The sequence below is a fragment of the Meles meles genome, chromosome 3 (genome assembly GCF_922984935.1).
Source record: "Meles meles chromosome 3, mMelMel3.1 paternal haplotype, whole genome shotgun sequence".
In the NCBI taxonomy this organism is placed as follows: Eukaryota; Metazoa; Chordata; class Mammalia; order Carnivora; family Mustelidae; genus Meles; species Meles meles.
The window spans coordinates 15,165,764-15,181,011 of NC_060068.1; the positions used below are offsets into that span (position 1 = coordinate 15,165,764).

The 15,248-nt window shown below is 41.2% G+C and overlaps 1 protein-coding gene across 1 annotated transcript; it reads left to right on the plus strand.

The window, feature by feature from the left end:
• Positions 1-4,206: 4,206 nt before the first annotated feature.
• LOC123938425 (olfactory receptor 2Z1-like) lies at positions 4,207-9,842 on the plus strand. Its single transcript, XM_045999770.1, has 2 exons — positions 4,207-4,349; positions 8,876-9,842. Exons 1-2 carry the CDS (start codon positions 4,207-4,209, stop codon positions 9,840-9,842), a joined length of 1,110 nt encoding a protein of 369 aa, XP_045855726.1.
• Positions 9,843-15,248: the final 5,406 nt, after the last annotated feature.

The following is a 15,248-nucleotide window of genomic DNA, read 5'->3' on the forward strand; positions in this document are numbered from 1 at the left end:
GCTGAAGCTGAGGATAGAAGAACCATAATAAAGTAAGAAGAAATATGAGGGAATAGAGAAAACATCACGAAGAAAAACTGATTTCATGGTCTTAGCTATGGTGCAACCCATAGCACTTTAAATATAAAGGAAAATTTGACAACAAGGCTGAACAAAAAGGTCATGCACTTTGGGAAAATAAACTCATATTATTTCATTTCCCAGTCAAAATCCATGGTGACATCAGTGTGCATGGATACCGCAGTTGCTGGCTGTGCCTTCTCTGGTAGAGTAGTAGAGCAGTGGTCAGTGAAGCACAGAAATTAGCCTGCTGAGTTCTATGCTTGGTGAAGGAAAAGATTCTTTCTCCAGGGCCCTCCACTTACATGCTCTCCAGGATTATTTGAGCACTTCGAATCTTGCAACAGGCAAGATCTCAATATATAAATGTTAAAAGAAAAATGCAATGGTTGCTCATAGGATCTCTCATAGGATCAAAAGTATAATGTTCGACAAGTAACTTCCAGCTCTAGGAGTCAGAAGACCAACATTGCATCAGGTTAGGATCAGTAGTGAATAAATGTGTTTTGAATGAGTAAGGGCAAGAATGAATGAATAAGAATTCTTCTGCAACAAAATGGGTTTTGATCTGGTTAAAATATGAATAAAGTTGGCAGATGGGGGAGCCATTTCTGATCCCAAACTCAGTGCTCCTGGCCAAAATCCTTTTCTTTTGGAGTCACAATTTCCATCTCTGCAAAATGGGATAATAACATTCACCTCACTCTGTTGCTGGGTTAATGGATATTATAAATTCTGAGAACACAACAATCTTATCTTTGAGATCTGTACATACACAATAGCACCAGCAAACATTTGACTCTCTGACATACAATTGCCTAAAGAAAAAGTGAAGCAATCAAGGAATGAGATATTGGATGTGGATCATATTTTGTAATCTTTTTTATACTTTTCAGAGAGAAGGTTTCATTTATTGTTTAGAACACAGATATCTAATTAATTTTGTTGAGAAATAGACCAACTTCATTGTTTTCACTCAATTCAATCCAAAATATCAATGGTGATCATTTGGTGATCATTTCATTAGGCCTGTGTAGACATAACAACCAAATAGCCCTGTTGTGAAGGGATCTGTGCACATTAACATAGCCCAAATTCCCATACTATCAAGGGCTGGCAGAGTGCACATCGTACATTCTGGCCACGTGGTCGACCAAGGAGGTCATAGCTTCACCATGACACATACCTGGGATCACACCCCATGACAAACTTAAACACTAAGCTAGTTAACCTTCTGAATTTTTGGTTTTTCTTCTGTGCAATAATAATCTATTATAATTTTCGTTATATTAGTATGAGGATAAATTGAGATAATGTGTTAAGTGCTTAATACAAGGTGGGAGATAAAGAAACATTAGTTTGCTTCCCATTGTGATTACTTTTAGAACTGAGGAACAAAAACCCATTAGGGAAATAGGACCAAAAAGAGCTTTAACTAAAATCAAATTCAGCAGATATATTGAAGGAAGGGAAGATAGGAGGGAGGAAAAGAGATAGAAACATTGAAGGGAAGAGGGGAGGAAAGAAGGGAGGGAGGGAGGGAGGGAGAAAGGGTGGGAAGAAGGATGTTTTTCCACATCTCTGTGTTTGGGGAACAGTTTCCCCCAGACACAGAGATGAGCTATGTTGATCTAACCAATGGTGTCTAAGCCTGCCCACAAATACCCTGTGTATATGGAGCTTTGAAACACCAGTGTGGGGGCCCTAGAGCCCCCGTAGACACTGCATTATGGTTGAGGAAGTATTCACGTGTTTTTCTATAGGAGTCACCACTTGTCCAGAAAACATGAACTTTATCTCAGACCTTGACACTTGTGTTTATTTAGAATTCTTTTCAATCTATATCATGTCTCCTTTCTGAAGCTACTTAATGGCCTGCACAGAAAACCTTGGGCAAATGCTTAGGAGCCATCAAGGAGAGAATCACTGGCTCTCAGTTTTGGAAAACATCCTATCCAACTTCAGGGCCTCAGGTGTCTGCACAGGTAAGGAGCTTGATCCCCCATTTGTAAAGAATTCCAAAGGATGAGAAGCCACAACATTCTTCAATCAGTTATTTCAGAAGAAAACAACATCTCCACTGGGACATCTTATTTTATATCCATTAATCATAAGGACTTTGTTAAAGTGCTAGTGCAGGAGAACTAAGAAGTGTGGTTAATTGCCCTCCATCATCTTTTCTCCTGATGTACATAACAAGTTTCTTTAGATGTTTCCTAGATGGAAACCATCTAGGTTTTACTTAGCACAGTCTGCAAATCACTCAGCTGTTAGTTAAAGAAGGTCTACCGACTGGCATTTCTACAACTTATCAGTTGAGTTACACTGGCTTTTGGTGGCCAGCTGAGCACCAGTTTTAAAGAGGTGAGATTTTAGAGAGCTCTCAGAATGTTGTCAAAACAAAATGACATGGTGCAACAAGTAGTGGCTTCTGGTTAGACTGGATTTGAACCCTCCAGTCTTGTGTCTGTTATCTCTGAATCTTGGATTTTTACTCTATAAAATGCAGATAATAATGCCTACCTAGAACACATGTATTTAGCACACCAAGCACAGTTCTGGCACATAGCAGCCTAGTGGGTAAAATTATTAAAACCATTTGTGTATCCAGATGAAATCCCAACACCATGTTAAGTTGTGGAACAAAGAGAGTCTCTCTTCTCCCCCAGCTACTCCAACCCCCTGACCTGTCTCAACAGGTGAAAAAAGTGCTCACAGGTCAAGACACTCTCCTTGTCTCCCCAGCACTGAGTTCAGATTTTGCCTGTGGCTACAGAATATCAAATAAGTCAGCAGAACTTTGGATTGTGCATCCGTAAATCAAGCCAACAGCAAGAGACCACATGGTGGCAGTTTTACTCTCACAGAGTCTGAGCCACATCCATGAAAGCCCACCACCACCCCGTGTAATAAAAGAAAAATACCTTCCAGTGCTTCTGTGCACATCTCACAAATCTCACTACTCACCTAAAGAATTTTCTGTTTGTGCCAAGCTGTCCACTGCTTAGGAAACACCTGACTATGTCTCTGGATCCTATGACATCCAGGCTAAGGTGGTTTTGATGCTCTAACTAGATGTGAATTTTCACTACTTAATTTTCACTACTTTAAAAGCACCTCCTTTAGTGAACTGTATGAGCTTTGGTCTTTCCCTTCACTTCTATCATGAGTCATGTTCATTCACTTAATCATTCAACAACACAGTGCCAATCTTGGCACTATGGACATTTGGGGCTGGTTAACATTCTGTTCGGGGGCTATCCTGTGCACTGTAGGGTGTTTAGCAGAATCCCTGGCTTCTTCCCACTATACACCAACCCTTCTTCTGAGTTATGAGAACCAAAAATGTCTTCAGCCATTGACAAACATCCCTGGGGTCAGGGAGGCAAAATCACTCCTGGTTGACAATCTCTGTGCTAGAAGGGTTCTCAAACTTTAGCAAACACTGAACCAACTGGAGGTCTTGTTAAAGCAGTTCTGAGCCACTACCCAGTGTTTCTGATTAGATAGGTCTCTGTGGGTTCTCAGCATTTGCATTTTGATGAAGCAGCTGATGCTACTGATCTAGAGACCACATTCTGGTCTAAGGACATCTGGGTGTCAACAGTTGGCATATCTGTCATTCCTCTGTGAAATCCCTATTCAGTGTTTCCAGATTTGTCTGCAGATTAGAATCACCTGGAAACCTTTTAAGCCTTCGAAGATCTGGACATATCACAGACCAATTAAATCAGTAATTCTGAAGATGAGGCACGTACATTAGTATTTTTGGAAACTCCTCAGATAATTCTGATGTGCAGATTTGGGGGCTGAATCTAAATGCCATTATGTTATCTGGGATTCAAAGTTTGGGGGCTAAGTAACATGTCATCCCAGCACGCATATCCTGTAAGTGTCAAAATCAGTTACATCATGAGCACTGATCTATGAAGGACTGCAATCATACTCTTTGGGTAAGAAAATAGGGCAAATTCAGTTACAAAAACTTTGCAGTCACAGCATTCTGAAGTGGATAAAGGAGAGCTAGAAACGGGCAGAAGCTCACCCTGTTTATAGTAAAGGTGGTTAAGTCATGTTGTGGAAAACAGGGCTTTAAGGGGGAAATGGGAAACTTTCAGAGGTGTCTTATTGAAAGGAGATGGATGTATGGACTCAGCTTTCACAGACTTCCATGTGGACTCCCCAAGAGACTGTTTCATTTCTGAGCCACAACGTGGAGCCCTGGAAGAAGGAGAAAAGTCAACAAGAGACAGTGTCTTGATGGAAACTGCACACTGGGACAATGTGAGGTGAGTGAGGGAAAGACAGGAGTTCAAGAAAGAGGGAAGTTAATTTAAAACCATCGCCCCAATTCATGCAGCCCCACATTTGACAATGGGCAATTCCACAACTTCTGTCAAATTTTCCACCATTTAAAATCTCTGACAATCTGACAGTTGTTTGATTTGGCAGGTTTTTGTTTGTTTGTTTGTTTGTTTGTTTTTTATTTTTATGCAGTGTCTGTCTCCATAAATGAGATATCTTGAATTATAAAAACCAAGGCTGTGCTTTACTTTAAAAAGAAAAGAAAAAAACAGTTAAACTGTAGGGGGGGCTTGAAAATATCATACCATTACAGATAAATCATAGAAGAGAGAAGAAAGACTAGTTCTAGAAATACCTGACAACATACAGTATGTTGTTTACATTAAAGATCCCTTTTTTGTTCATTTTAGTGTTTTTTTTTTTTGATGCCTGCTGCATACTAGTTCAGAGCTACACAAGCTAGAGGTAGCAGGAATAGAAAAACATATCCTCTTCCTCCAGCCTAATATAATCATCCTAAATAATTATTCTGAGACATGCACACACATGTACTTCATACACTGCAATGCAAATGTGTGTGTGTGTGTGTGTGTGTGTGTGTGTGTGTGTTTTAATAATGAGAAACTGCCATGAAAAGAAAAATCAATAGTGCCAGGACAATCAATAATTTCTAAGAACAGTTGCTTACACACAGCCCCACAAAGGGCTATTGAACTCAGTTGGCAATACCAAAAGACAGCCACAAAGGTAATAGTGTTTATGTGGGCAAGGTTGTGTTTTCTTTCATTTATTCACCACACACATCCCATAAGCATCGACCAGGGACCATGCAAAGTGTTTTCTGTGGAGAAATTTAAACAAGGAAAGGACAGAGTCCTTAGTCATAAGTAATACTCAGTCTAGACGTTCAGTGGAGAAGCCTTCCCCATCACAACAAACACAACCTCTTCCAAGCTTTCTGAGAATAAAATTTGTAGAGGGGAAATCTCCAAGTGGGAGAGACTAGGAGCTCTTTGCAGGTGAGTACAATTATCGACCGCATGATTATTTTGCAAAACTAATTTGCTTAAGTGAGGAAGGGAAGTATCCTAATATTTACTGAATACCTATTATGCAAAAGGCACAACCTCAACATTTTTCTAATTCAATACTCACAATAACCCTGAGAAGCAAGTATCATGACCCCATTTTATAGAGAGAGATAAGCAGAGGCTCAGAGTCATAAAAGTGGTAATAAGAGTTGTGGTGTTAATAGCAGCTGATAAACCATGTATTTTTCCTGCCTAACTGTACCTCAAGCACTCTACAGGTATTAACCACTTAATGCCTCCAACAGATCCAACAATTCTGAGACAAGGAGCTTGAAGCTGAGTAGTCTAAGTTGTAGAGGTACAAGCTGGGTCTTGAACCCAAGCAACCTAACTCCAGAGACTAGATCCTTAATCACAATGGCTTGAACTTGGTAAAATCTACAAATGACATTCAGACAACTCTGGGCCAAATTATTACAGATTGAAAACATGTGATTTCCTTTTCTCTTTCATTTGCCTTGGTGAAAAGGAAGGAAAGGAAAGAAAAGTAATTGATAATAATGCCCTAGAAAAGAGGTCTCCAGTCAGAGGTGATTTTTCCCAGCAGGGAACATTTGGCAATGTCTGCAGACATTTTTGTTTGTCACAGCTGGGAGGGAGTACTATTGGCATCTAGTGGGAGAGTCTAGAGATGTTGCTGAATGCACTGCAGTGCACAGGATAGCCTCTTATAGCAAACAATTATCCATAGGAAAATGCTGGTTGTGCCAAGTCTGAGGAAGCTTGCTGTAGAACAGTTAGGAGGATTTGGGATCTGGCCTGGAAGTTCAAAAATTTGTTGACCAAGGGTCATACTATGTATGGATAAAATTGGGGTGATGGGTGAGGTTTCCTCCAGCTGTAAAATCTAGTGGTTATGAGACTTTTGAGACACCAAACAATACAAGCTGTGTCTGCAAGATGACAAAACAGGGAAAACATGAGACAATTCTCTTCAGGGCAATGTTTTCAAATGCACCCAGAGTCTCGTTTTATGTCATGTTATGGTGAAGTGAACAGATCAGGAGATGATTGCCATTAAAAAGGTAATTTTCTACAGTTCCCAAGAGGAGGGGGCATGCAGGGCCCCAGAGGGAAGGAAGCATCAGGGTTGGTCAGGAGGCAGAATAAATGAGGAGAAAACATACACAAAAGCTTTTACATAATTTTTATGGGTAAGGCACAGATGAGCAGGTTTAGGATTTGATAGTTATAATAATTTGGGTGGGCTTTGAGTCACAGGTGTTGTCTCTAGTTGTCTGGAACCTGTCCCTAGGATGATTATGGCAGAGGGATATTGTTCCAGACTGATAAAGGGAGGCAGAAGAGGGTATGTGCTCAAGATTGATTCATTTTCACACCAAAGACATTATCCGCTGCAAGTTGTTCACCATCTTTATGAATTAGCACCCTTAAGAGGAACAGTCCCTTCCCAGGGACTGAAAGACCTCAAGATGTCAAAGCATCATAAGATACAGAAAATAGATGTGGTATTTCACATCTTCACTAAAATCTCGTCTTGAATGTTTCAGTTTAACAGCATTAACTTCTTGTGCTCAGCTTGAGAGAGAAGCTTTGGGATGGGCCCTGCTATACTCTGAACACATTTGATTCATCACTAAGGAATCTGTATAACCTGGCATGAGCATCCTGAAATTGGTGAAGTTTAAGGTGATAGATAAGATGGGTCCCTTGGCATAGCAAGAAATGCCAGGATGAGCATTGAGGAAAACCTTTTCCTAGCATAGCTACCTGAGACGTATTTGCGGGACCTAGGCAAGCACTGGATTCTAAGCTCCTTCAGAAGCTATGGGCAGTGGATCAACTCAGACCATATGTCAGACTAGCCTGGGAGTCTTAAGAAACATGGGTGCTCAAGGCCCACTCTTGTGATATGCATTTCCAGTTTCCCCAAAGCTAATTTCCTATTAATTAATAGGAATTTAATAGGAATTAATAGAAATTTCCTATTAATTAATAGGAAATTAGTTTCGGGGAAACTGGAAATGCAGATCATCCATAGATTGCATGACTCTGCTGGCGAATCTGAAGGACATGCAGATTAGGGCCACAGCCTGTCACATCCTGACATGCGGTAACTCTACAACACTTACATACCCCTCTAGGCCTGTCCCAGTGACCTAACGGTGTCAACCAACTCCAACATTCTCTCATATTCTCAACTCATTCGGGAACATGGGGAAATTAATTTTATTTATCTTCATTCTCTCCATCTAAGTCATTTGGTATCTCAAGCCCAATTGAGATTGACGTTTCAATTGATGTTTCAATTGAAACAGGAGCTAGAATTCAAAACATTCCCTAGGATTTGGGATCCTAGAACCAAGGAAGCCAGCAGGCCACAAAATCTGGGAATTTGCCTGGTGGGCAGATCTCTGCTGGCTCTCTTGCAGTGGTGTATTTGGTCTGAGCTCGTCCCCTCATCCATACTTTCTTAAAACTGCCTTTGGGTGACTTCTTTCTCATCATAGCTTAATTTGACATCCATTGAAATTGACTTGACCCCAACAAAAGTAATTTGAAAAAGGGGAACTTTAAGGAAGTTTCTTCCAGGGGTAACTACCGAAACTGGCTCACGTACTCATATTATGAAGTTCATAGGTAATGCTCACAAAGAGGCCTATTCTCTATCAAACCAGTTCATAAGGGATCTTCTTACTAAGGTAAGAGACTGTTATAGCAAATCCATTGAAATGAGGTCATAGCATGAGGATAAGGACAACATATTGCCAAAAATCTTCCTAAGAGCAGTTACTGCATCTGAGCACAAAGGGCATGTTTAGGACGCCTGGGGGTCAAGACGACAAGGTCAAGATGGCACTGCACAGCCATGCTAACTGATAAAATGTACCCTGTCAGCCACCATCACAGGCTCTCAGCTGTTTCTAAGAAAAATTCATTACATGGATCCTCACGTATCTACAATGAGAATTTTGAACCACAATACTCACATATTTGTGGATCTAGTGCTTAGACTTGGCATGAAAGTGTTTGTTTTTGAAAATTTGTCCTGTGTGCATATTTACTTGTTTATTTAATTATTGGAAACACTGCTAAGCGTGTGTATTCCACAAAACATGGGGTGTTCTAATGTGCTGTGGTTCTTTTTCTAGCTTTTTAAGATGGAAACTTTAATCATTGGTTTTCAGTCTTTCCTCCTTTTTTAACACAGGTATTTGGTGTTAGAAGTTCCCTTCTGAGCATTGTTTTGGCTACATGCCAAGTCTTTTATAGTGGTTTTTCATCATGAAATAATGTCAAGCCTATAAAAATTTGCAAGAATATGAGGAAGAATTCCCACAACCCCTGTGCCAACTTTACTTAATTGTTGCCCTTTGCTGTTTTCATCCATCACCCTTCTCTAACTCAGAATGGATGCTTCTGAGCCATTGGTGATTTTGTTTCCTTCCTCCCCACAGTGAGTCTTGGCAGGAGGCAGGCAGAAGGCCCTGGAACCACTCCTCCACCATCGGCTTTGTCCTCACGAGCCTTTTTAATGAGAGTCCGATTCACCTGTTCCTATTCAGCATGGTTGTGATAATCTACACACTAGCCATGGCTGGCAACGCTGCCATGGTCTTCCTGATCTGGGCTGATGCCCAGCTCCACACGCCCATGTATTTCCTCCTCAGCCAGCTGTCATTCCTGGACATCTTCTTCACCTCAGTCACCGTCCCCAAGATGATAGCAGGCTTCCTCTTTGGCTGGACTAGCATCTCATTTGTGGGCTGTGGAGCACAAATGTTTTTCTTCATGTTCCTTGGGGCTGCTGAGTGCCTCCTGCTGGCCCTCATGGCCTATGACCGCTACGTGGCCATCTGCAACCCACTGCGCTACCCATCACTCATGAGTCACCAGACCTGTCTGCTCATGGTGGCCGCCTCCTGGGTGGGAGGGTCCCTCAATGCCTCTATCCAGACAGCAATGACCCTGCAGTTCCCCTATTGTGGCTCAAGGAGGATTGCACACTTTTTCTGTGAGGTACCTTCACTGCTGAGGCTGGCCTGTGCTGACACAGCTGCCTATGAGCGAGTCCTCTTTGTGACAGGTGTGGTGGTCCTTCTGGTGCCCATTGCCTTCATCACCACCTCCTATGCCCTCATTCTGGCAGCAGTGCTTAGGATGCATTCCGTGGAGGGGCGTCAGAAGGCCCTAGCCACCTGCTCCTCCCACTTAACAGTTGTCAACCTCTTCTATGGGCCCCTCGTGTATACCTATATGTTACCCGCATCTTACCACTCTCCTGGCCAGGATGATGTAGTGTCCGTCTTTTATACAGTCCTCACACCCATGCTGAACCCTGTCATCTACAGTCTCAGGAACAAGGAAGTGACAGGAGCAATGAAGAAGGTGATAGGGAAGTGTGGGGTGGGTGGGACTGCTTAAGACTGAGGAGAGGGAGTCCTCTCCTTTAGGATGTCACTGTGGCTCCAGGAGTCCATTCTAGGATTTCCTTCTGAGATGAGTAGTCAAGAGTCCCAAATCTACATGAAGGCAAGTGAGAGAGGCTGCCCCTCATTCCCTTACAGCTGCTGCCCTCCTCTTCGGAGAGTTGTCCAGACTGTCAGTGTCCACTTCTCACTCCTATCCCCCACCTCAACAAACTCCAATCTGGCTTCTGTTCCAGCCATCCCTTGCTCAAAGTAGCAATCCCTCATGATCTCTGTGTCACTGAATGTCCAAAGGCATCTCTTCTCTCCAAAATATCCCCAAAGTCCTTCATCTTCAGCTCTTTTCCCAGACTTCTCCTTCATCCATCTCCTCCAGCTACACCAGCCCTCTTGCTGTTGATCAGAATATCTAAGCACAATTCTAGCTTGTGGTTCTTCAACACAGGTTTCCTGATGCCTGGGTGCTTTCCTCCACATTTTTGCATGGCTTTCTCCTGCACTACATTTAGAAACTTTCAAATGTGATTATATCAGAGATGCCTGCAATTGGCCACCCTGTCCAAAATATATCCTCACCCCATTTCACCATTTCTTTCTAAATCAGTTTGCATACTCCTGTTTCTTTTTACTCTTAGAATGTACAATTCAAGGGATTTGTGGCTTTAACTTTTAGTATTGTGCCCTCATCAATAAATATTTATTGAATGAATGAACAATCCCAAAGAACATTTCTTACCTAATCCCAACAGCACTGGCACTGTTATTAGTTCCTCCTTGAAAATCTTTCTTCCTTTGGTACTGACACCACATTTCTGGTTTTTCTCCTACTCTGGCTCACTCTTTCACATTAAGTGATAACCTGGTGCTAGACCCTTCTTTTCTCAGTCTACAGTCTCTCAAGTCTCTCTCATTCACAGTCATTGTATCAAGTTACTACCTAACACCAAAGTCTGTCATACATATTATAGGCCATGACATGTCTCCTCCAAGCTCTTCACCACTCAACTCCACCTCAAAACCTACACTGGATGTTAGTCTCAAATTCATCATGTAAACAAACAAAGTCATGATATCCCCTTCAGGGCTGCTAACTAAATGAACACTTCACCAGGTCATCCGGTTTCTGTCACCACCCACATCTAATCTCTCACTAAATGCTGTCCATTTGAACATCACTGCTTATGGATTCCATGAGATGCAATCCTTGGGCATGCAACTACTACCATTATATTCCAAAGATACAGTCATTCTTTACTTGAATGATGCAGGAATTTCCAAACAGAGGTCCCTGCCTTCTTTCTCACCCTACCCCACGTGAACAACCACAGCTTGTTTTTCCAGGATGTGTCTCTAAACACAAATCTAATCTCATGCCACCAACTCTACCTCCTAACCTCCCCTGAAATCCCTGTAGCAATCCTTATCATAAGAATTGTTGTTACATAGAAGAGATAGTTTTAAACCTAAACAATCAGCAACCCCTCAAGGAGACCCAAGAAGTACTGAGATAGATTTCAGTAGGGGTTCTAGAGCCACTTGGAGATTTTAGGAAACTCCAAATATTTTACATGTATGACTTCCCTCTAGCAAGGAAGCATTACCTTCTCTGCTGCTGGGAGGTTCTGGGTAGACTTTCATAAAGACTCTACTATAGAGAAGAGGACTTTTTAGGTAGGGAACTCTCAGAAGGGTTTTTTTTTTTCTCTGTCTCTGGAAGCAGGGATATGTCAAATATTACTTACAGTGATAGGATGCTAAAAAGGATTGTGAAGAATTTTTCCAAGACATACAAGATTAGCCTTTTACAGTGGTGATGAAGAGATGTAGGCCATTCTCACATTTGGAGCACATCACAGAATCATCCATCCCAGCCCTGAGGACACTATTGTTGTTCTTTAATCATTCCCTTACTGTGTGTGTGTGTGTGTGTGTGTGTGTGTGTGTATCTGTGTGTGTGTCTGTGTGTGAGATTCTTTGGCTCATAAGTTCTAGAAATGATCAAATTTTATTTTTCACTCATCTTAAATATTCAGCTGGCTTGTGGTTAGCATCTATGTCCCATGTCAAAGATCAGTGTTTTTCAAACTTTTTTGAACTGATCCACAGTAAATACACTTTACCTTACAACCCAGGACACTCATATGAGTTGGTTTGTGTTTCAGTTATATATATGTTTCTATCTTGCTGCCCAGGACTACTCTTCAACCATAACTTCTCCTATTCCCTGTCATAAACTGTTCTTTTTGAGGCTCTAACTATTGGCTGTTCACCTTCTGCATGCCCTTGTCAATATCAGCTATTGACCTAATTTACTGAGGGTTATAGTACCTGCTTACAGTCTTTCTTCCCATCCAAATTCCTACAGTGATTCTGGATATATGATTTAGGATCCTTATGAGTGCTCCACTAAAAACCCCAGTCTCAAATGATTTTTATAATCACTTCAGCCATTGCCTTCCATGATCATACTAAAGATTATGCCATTACCAAGAATTATTTCCTTCTCAAATCTTTCCCTCAGAGACCTCAAATAAAACCAGTAGAAGTATCCATTTTCTTAAGTAGATTTGTGTACAGTATGTTCAAATACTGTACTTTTTTAAAGAAATGGTGTTTTTAGGACCTTTCTCCCTCCTCGCTACCATAAATCCCTGCTTACTTCATATCTATCTCTACCTACTCCAGTTAGGCCCATATCCCATTTTTTCTGAGTTATCTAGGTACTACCAAAAACAACTGTGCTCTGTGCTATTTAAGTTATACTTATTAAAAAACAAAACAACAACAACAACAACAACAAAACAACCCTGGACCTAACTGTGCTAACTTCCTCCCAGCTACATCTGATTGCTAAACTCCACTAGAGAAAAGCTATGCAGCCTTCTAGCCAAGGCTAGAACATTTAAATACTATGGCATAAACTTTCAAGTGTGAGGTTAACATTCCTTCACAGACCTTCTAGATTTTCCTAGTAAGCTTTCTCTCCCATTCTCAAAAGCCCAAATCTCCAACCCCACCATTTCCCAGTTCCTGTTAGATGTGTAGAATTCTGAGTTGGACCTAAGATTCTTGCATCCTGGTATATACAAACTGCATAATACCCTCCCTATGAGGGTGGACAGGGACTGTGAGTTTGATGAGATTGTCAACACCTTAATTAGGTTTTAAGAAAGGTGATTAGATAGTCGCTCCCATGATCACCTGATGTACATGATTCCATCATAGCAGGCTAGAGAGATTGTCCTGAGGCTCTGAAGAAGTCATTGGCATGTTTAAGAGTCCCAAATAGCTAGGACATAAGTGACTTCCAAGAACTAAGAGTAACTCCCAGCCACCAGGCAGCCAAAAAACAGGGACCCCAGTCCTAGCAAGAAACCAAATTCTGCCAACAACCTGAGTTAGCTTGGCAGAGGACCCCAAACCTCAGAGGAGACAGCAACTGTGTCAATACCTTGACTTCACTCCAGCTAGCCAGTGCTGGACTCTTGCTTACAGAAACTCTGAGATAATAAATGTTTAAGGCCACTAAATTTGTAATGATTTCTAAACAGCAATAGAAAACCAGTAGAAAAGACTTAACTTTTACTTTATAGGAATATAAACCAGCAAAAGGAACATTTTCCTTTTTTTAGAAATATATTTTTAACTTATTTACACTTACTTTCAACTTTCACTTTTCTCCTCTGTCCCCATATCCTATTAAAATAAGAGGTATGCTTCTCATACTCCTTATAAGGCTTTTTCAGACAAGTATTTAAATATGGCCCCATCTCTCTTCATTTAACACAAACTCCTTCAATTCCACTTTTCCATCCAGTTTCTTCCCTTTTCCTTTTCTTTTTTTTTTTTTAATATTTATTTATTTGACCAAGAGAGATCACGAGTAAGCAGAGAGGCAGGCAGAGAGAGAGGAGGAAGCAGGCTCCCCGCTGAGCAGAGAGCCTGATGTGGAGCTCGATCCCAGGACCCTGAGATCATGACCTGAGCTGAAGGCAGAGGCTTAACCCACTGAGACACCCAGGTGCCCCCCCTTTTCCTTTTCTTTAATATGCAGTCAAGATTTCTAAAGTTGGGGCAGTCTAGAGTCCACATCTTCGCATTATGGGATATATGTATATAAAATTGTAGCATATGTTTGGCACACTGAGATAAACATGTGAGACTGCTTACAGGTAGACATGACTTGTTTAAGTGCACCACACACCCCAAAGCTGTGGTTCTCAATGTGTGTTCCCAGGACCAGAAACATCAGCATTACCTGGAAACTTCTTAAAAATGCAAAATCTGGGGTCCCATCTCAGAACTATTGAATAAAACTCTGGAATCAGGGCTAACAGTCTATGTTCAACAACCCTTCAAGTGATTCTGATTTACATCTAAGTTTTATTCTGAATAAATTCAGAGTTGGGGCATTGGTGGGGGTTTGGAGGGGAATGTTTGGTATCTCCCCTTACCTGTAACCCCCTTTTAGTACACTGGTAGAGAAGCCCTACTTTATATATGTTAACAACCTCTACTTTCTCAATTAACTTTGAATTCTTTTTTTTTTTTGACAGACTACTTTTTAAAGATTTATTTATTTATTTTAGAGAGAAAGAGAGAGAAAGCAGGGGGAGGGGACAGTTAACTTTGAATTCTTAACACATGATGATTTAATTTTGGCAGCACCAGACCACTGAAATTATTATTGCTGTAAATCTAATAATTATCAGACCAAAGGGATGCAAATTCATTCCAAATTGGGCAAATTTTAGGTATCCATGTTTGTTAAATGAGATTAACATATTCTATTCAGCTCCTAAGAGTTTTGGGATAGATTGGGGAAAAAAGGGGAGGGGGGGGTTAGGGACTTGAATTTGTGATGGGCTTTATCTACCAAGGACAGAGTCTCCTTTTTCCTTATGTGCCATGTTGCCTGACTTACCAGTAGAGATGTTCACTAATCCTTCTTGGTCCTCTTTTGAAAGAATAAATATCCTCAGATGTGCATGTAGTACATGTTACCTATAATATGATAGATGTCATAGTTCTTGAACTGAATGTAGGTAAGGATATTTAAATATCAAATGACTTGTGATTAGAAAGTGTCCAGCAGGAAAGGATGAATACCCAACTTTTGTAGCAACATGGATGGGACTGGAAGAGATTATGCTGAGTGAAATAAGTCAAGCAGAGAGAGTCAAGCATCATATGGTTTCACTTATTTGTGGAGCATAACAAAGAACATGGAGGACATGGGGAGATGGAAAGGAGAAGGGAGTTAAGGGAAATTGGAAGGGGAGATGAACCATGAGAGACTATGGACTCTGAAAAAGAACCTGAGGATTTTGAAGCGGCAGGGGGTGGGAGGTTGGGGAACCAGGTGGTTGGTAATAGAGAGGGCCCATATTGCAAGGAGCAC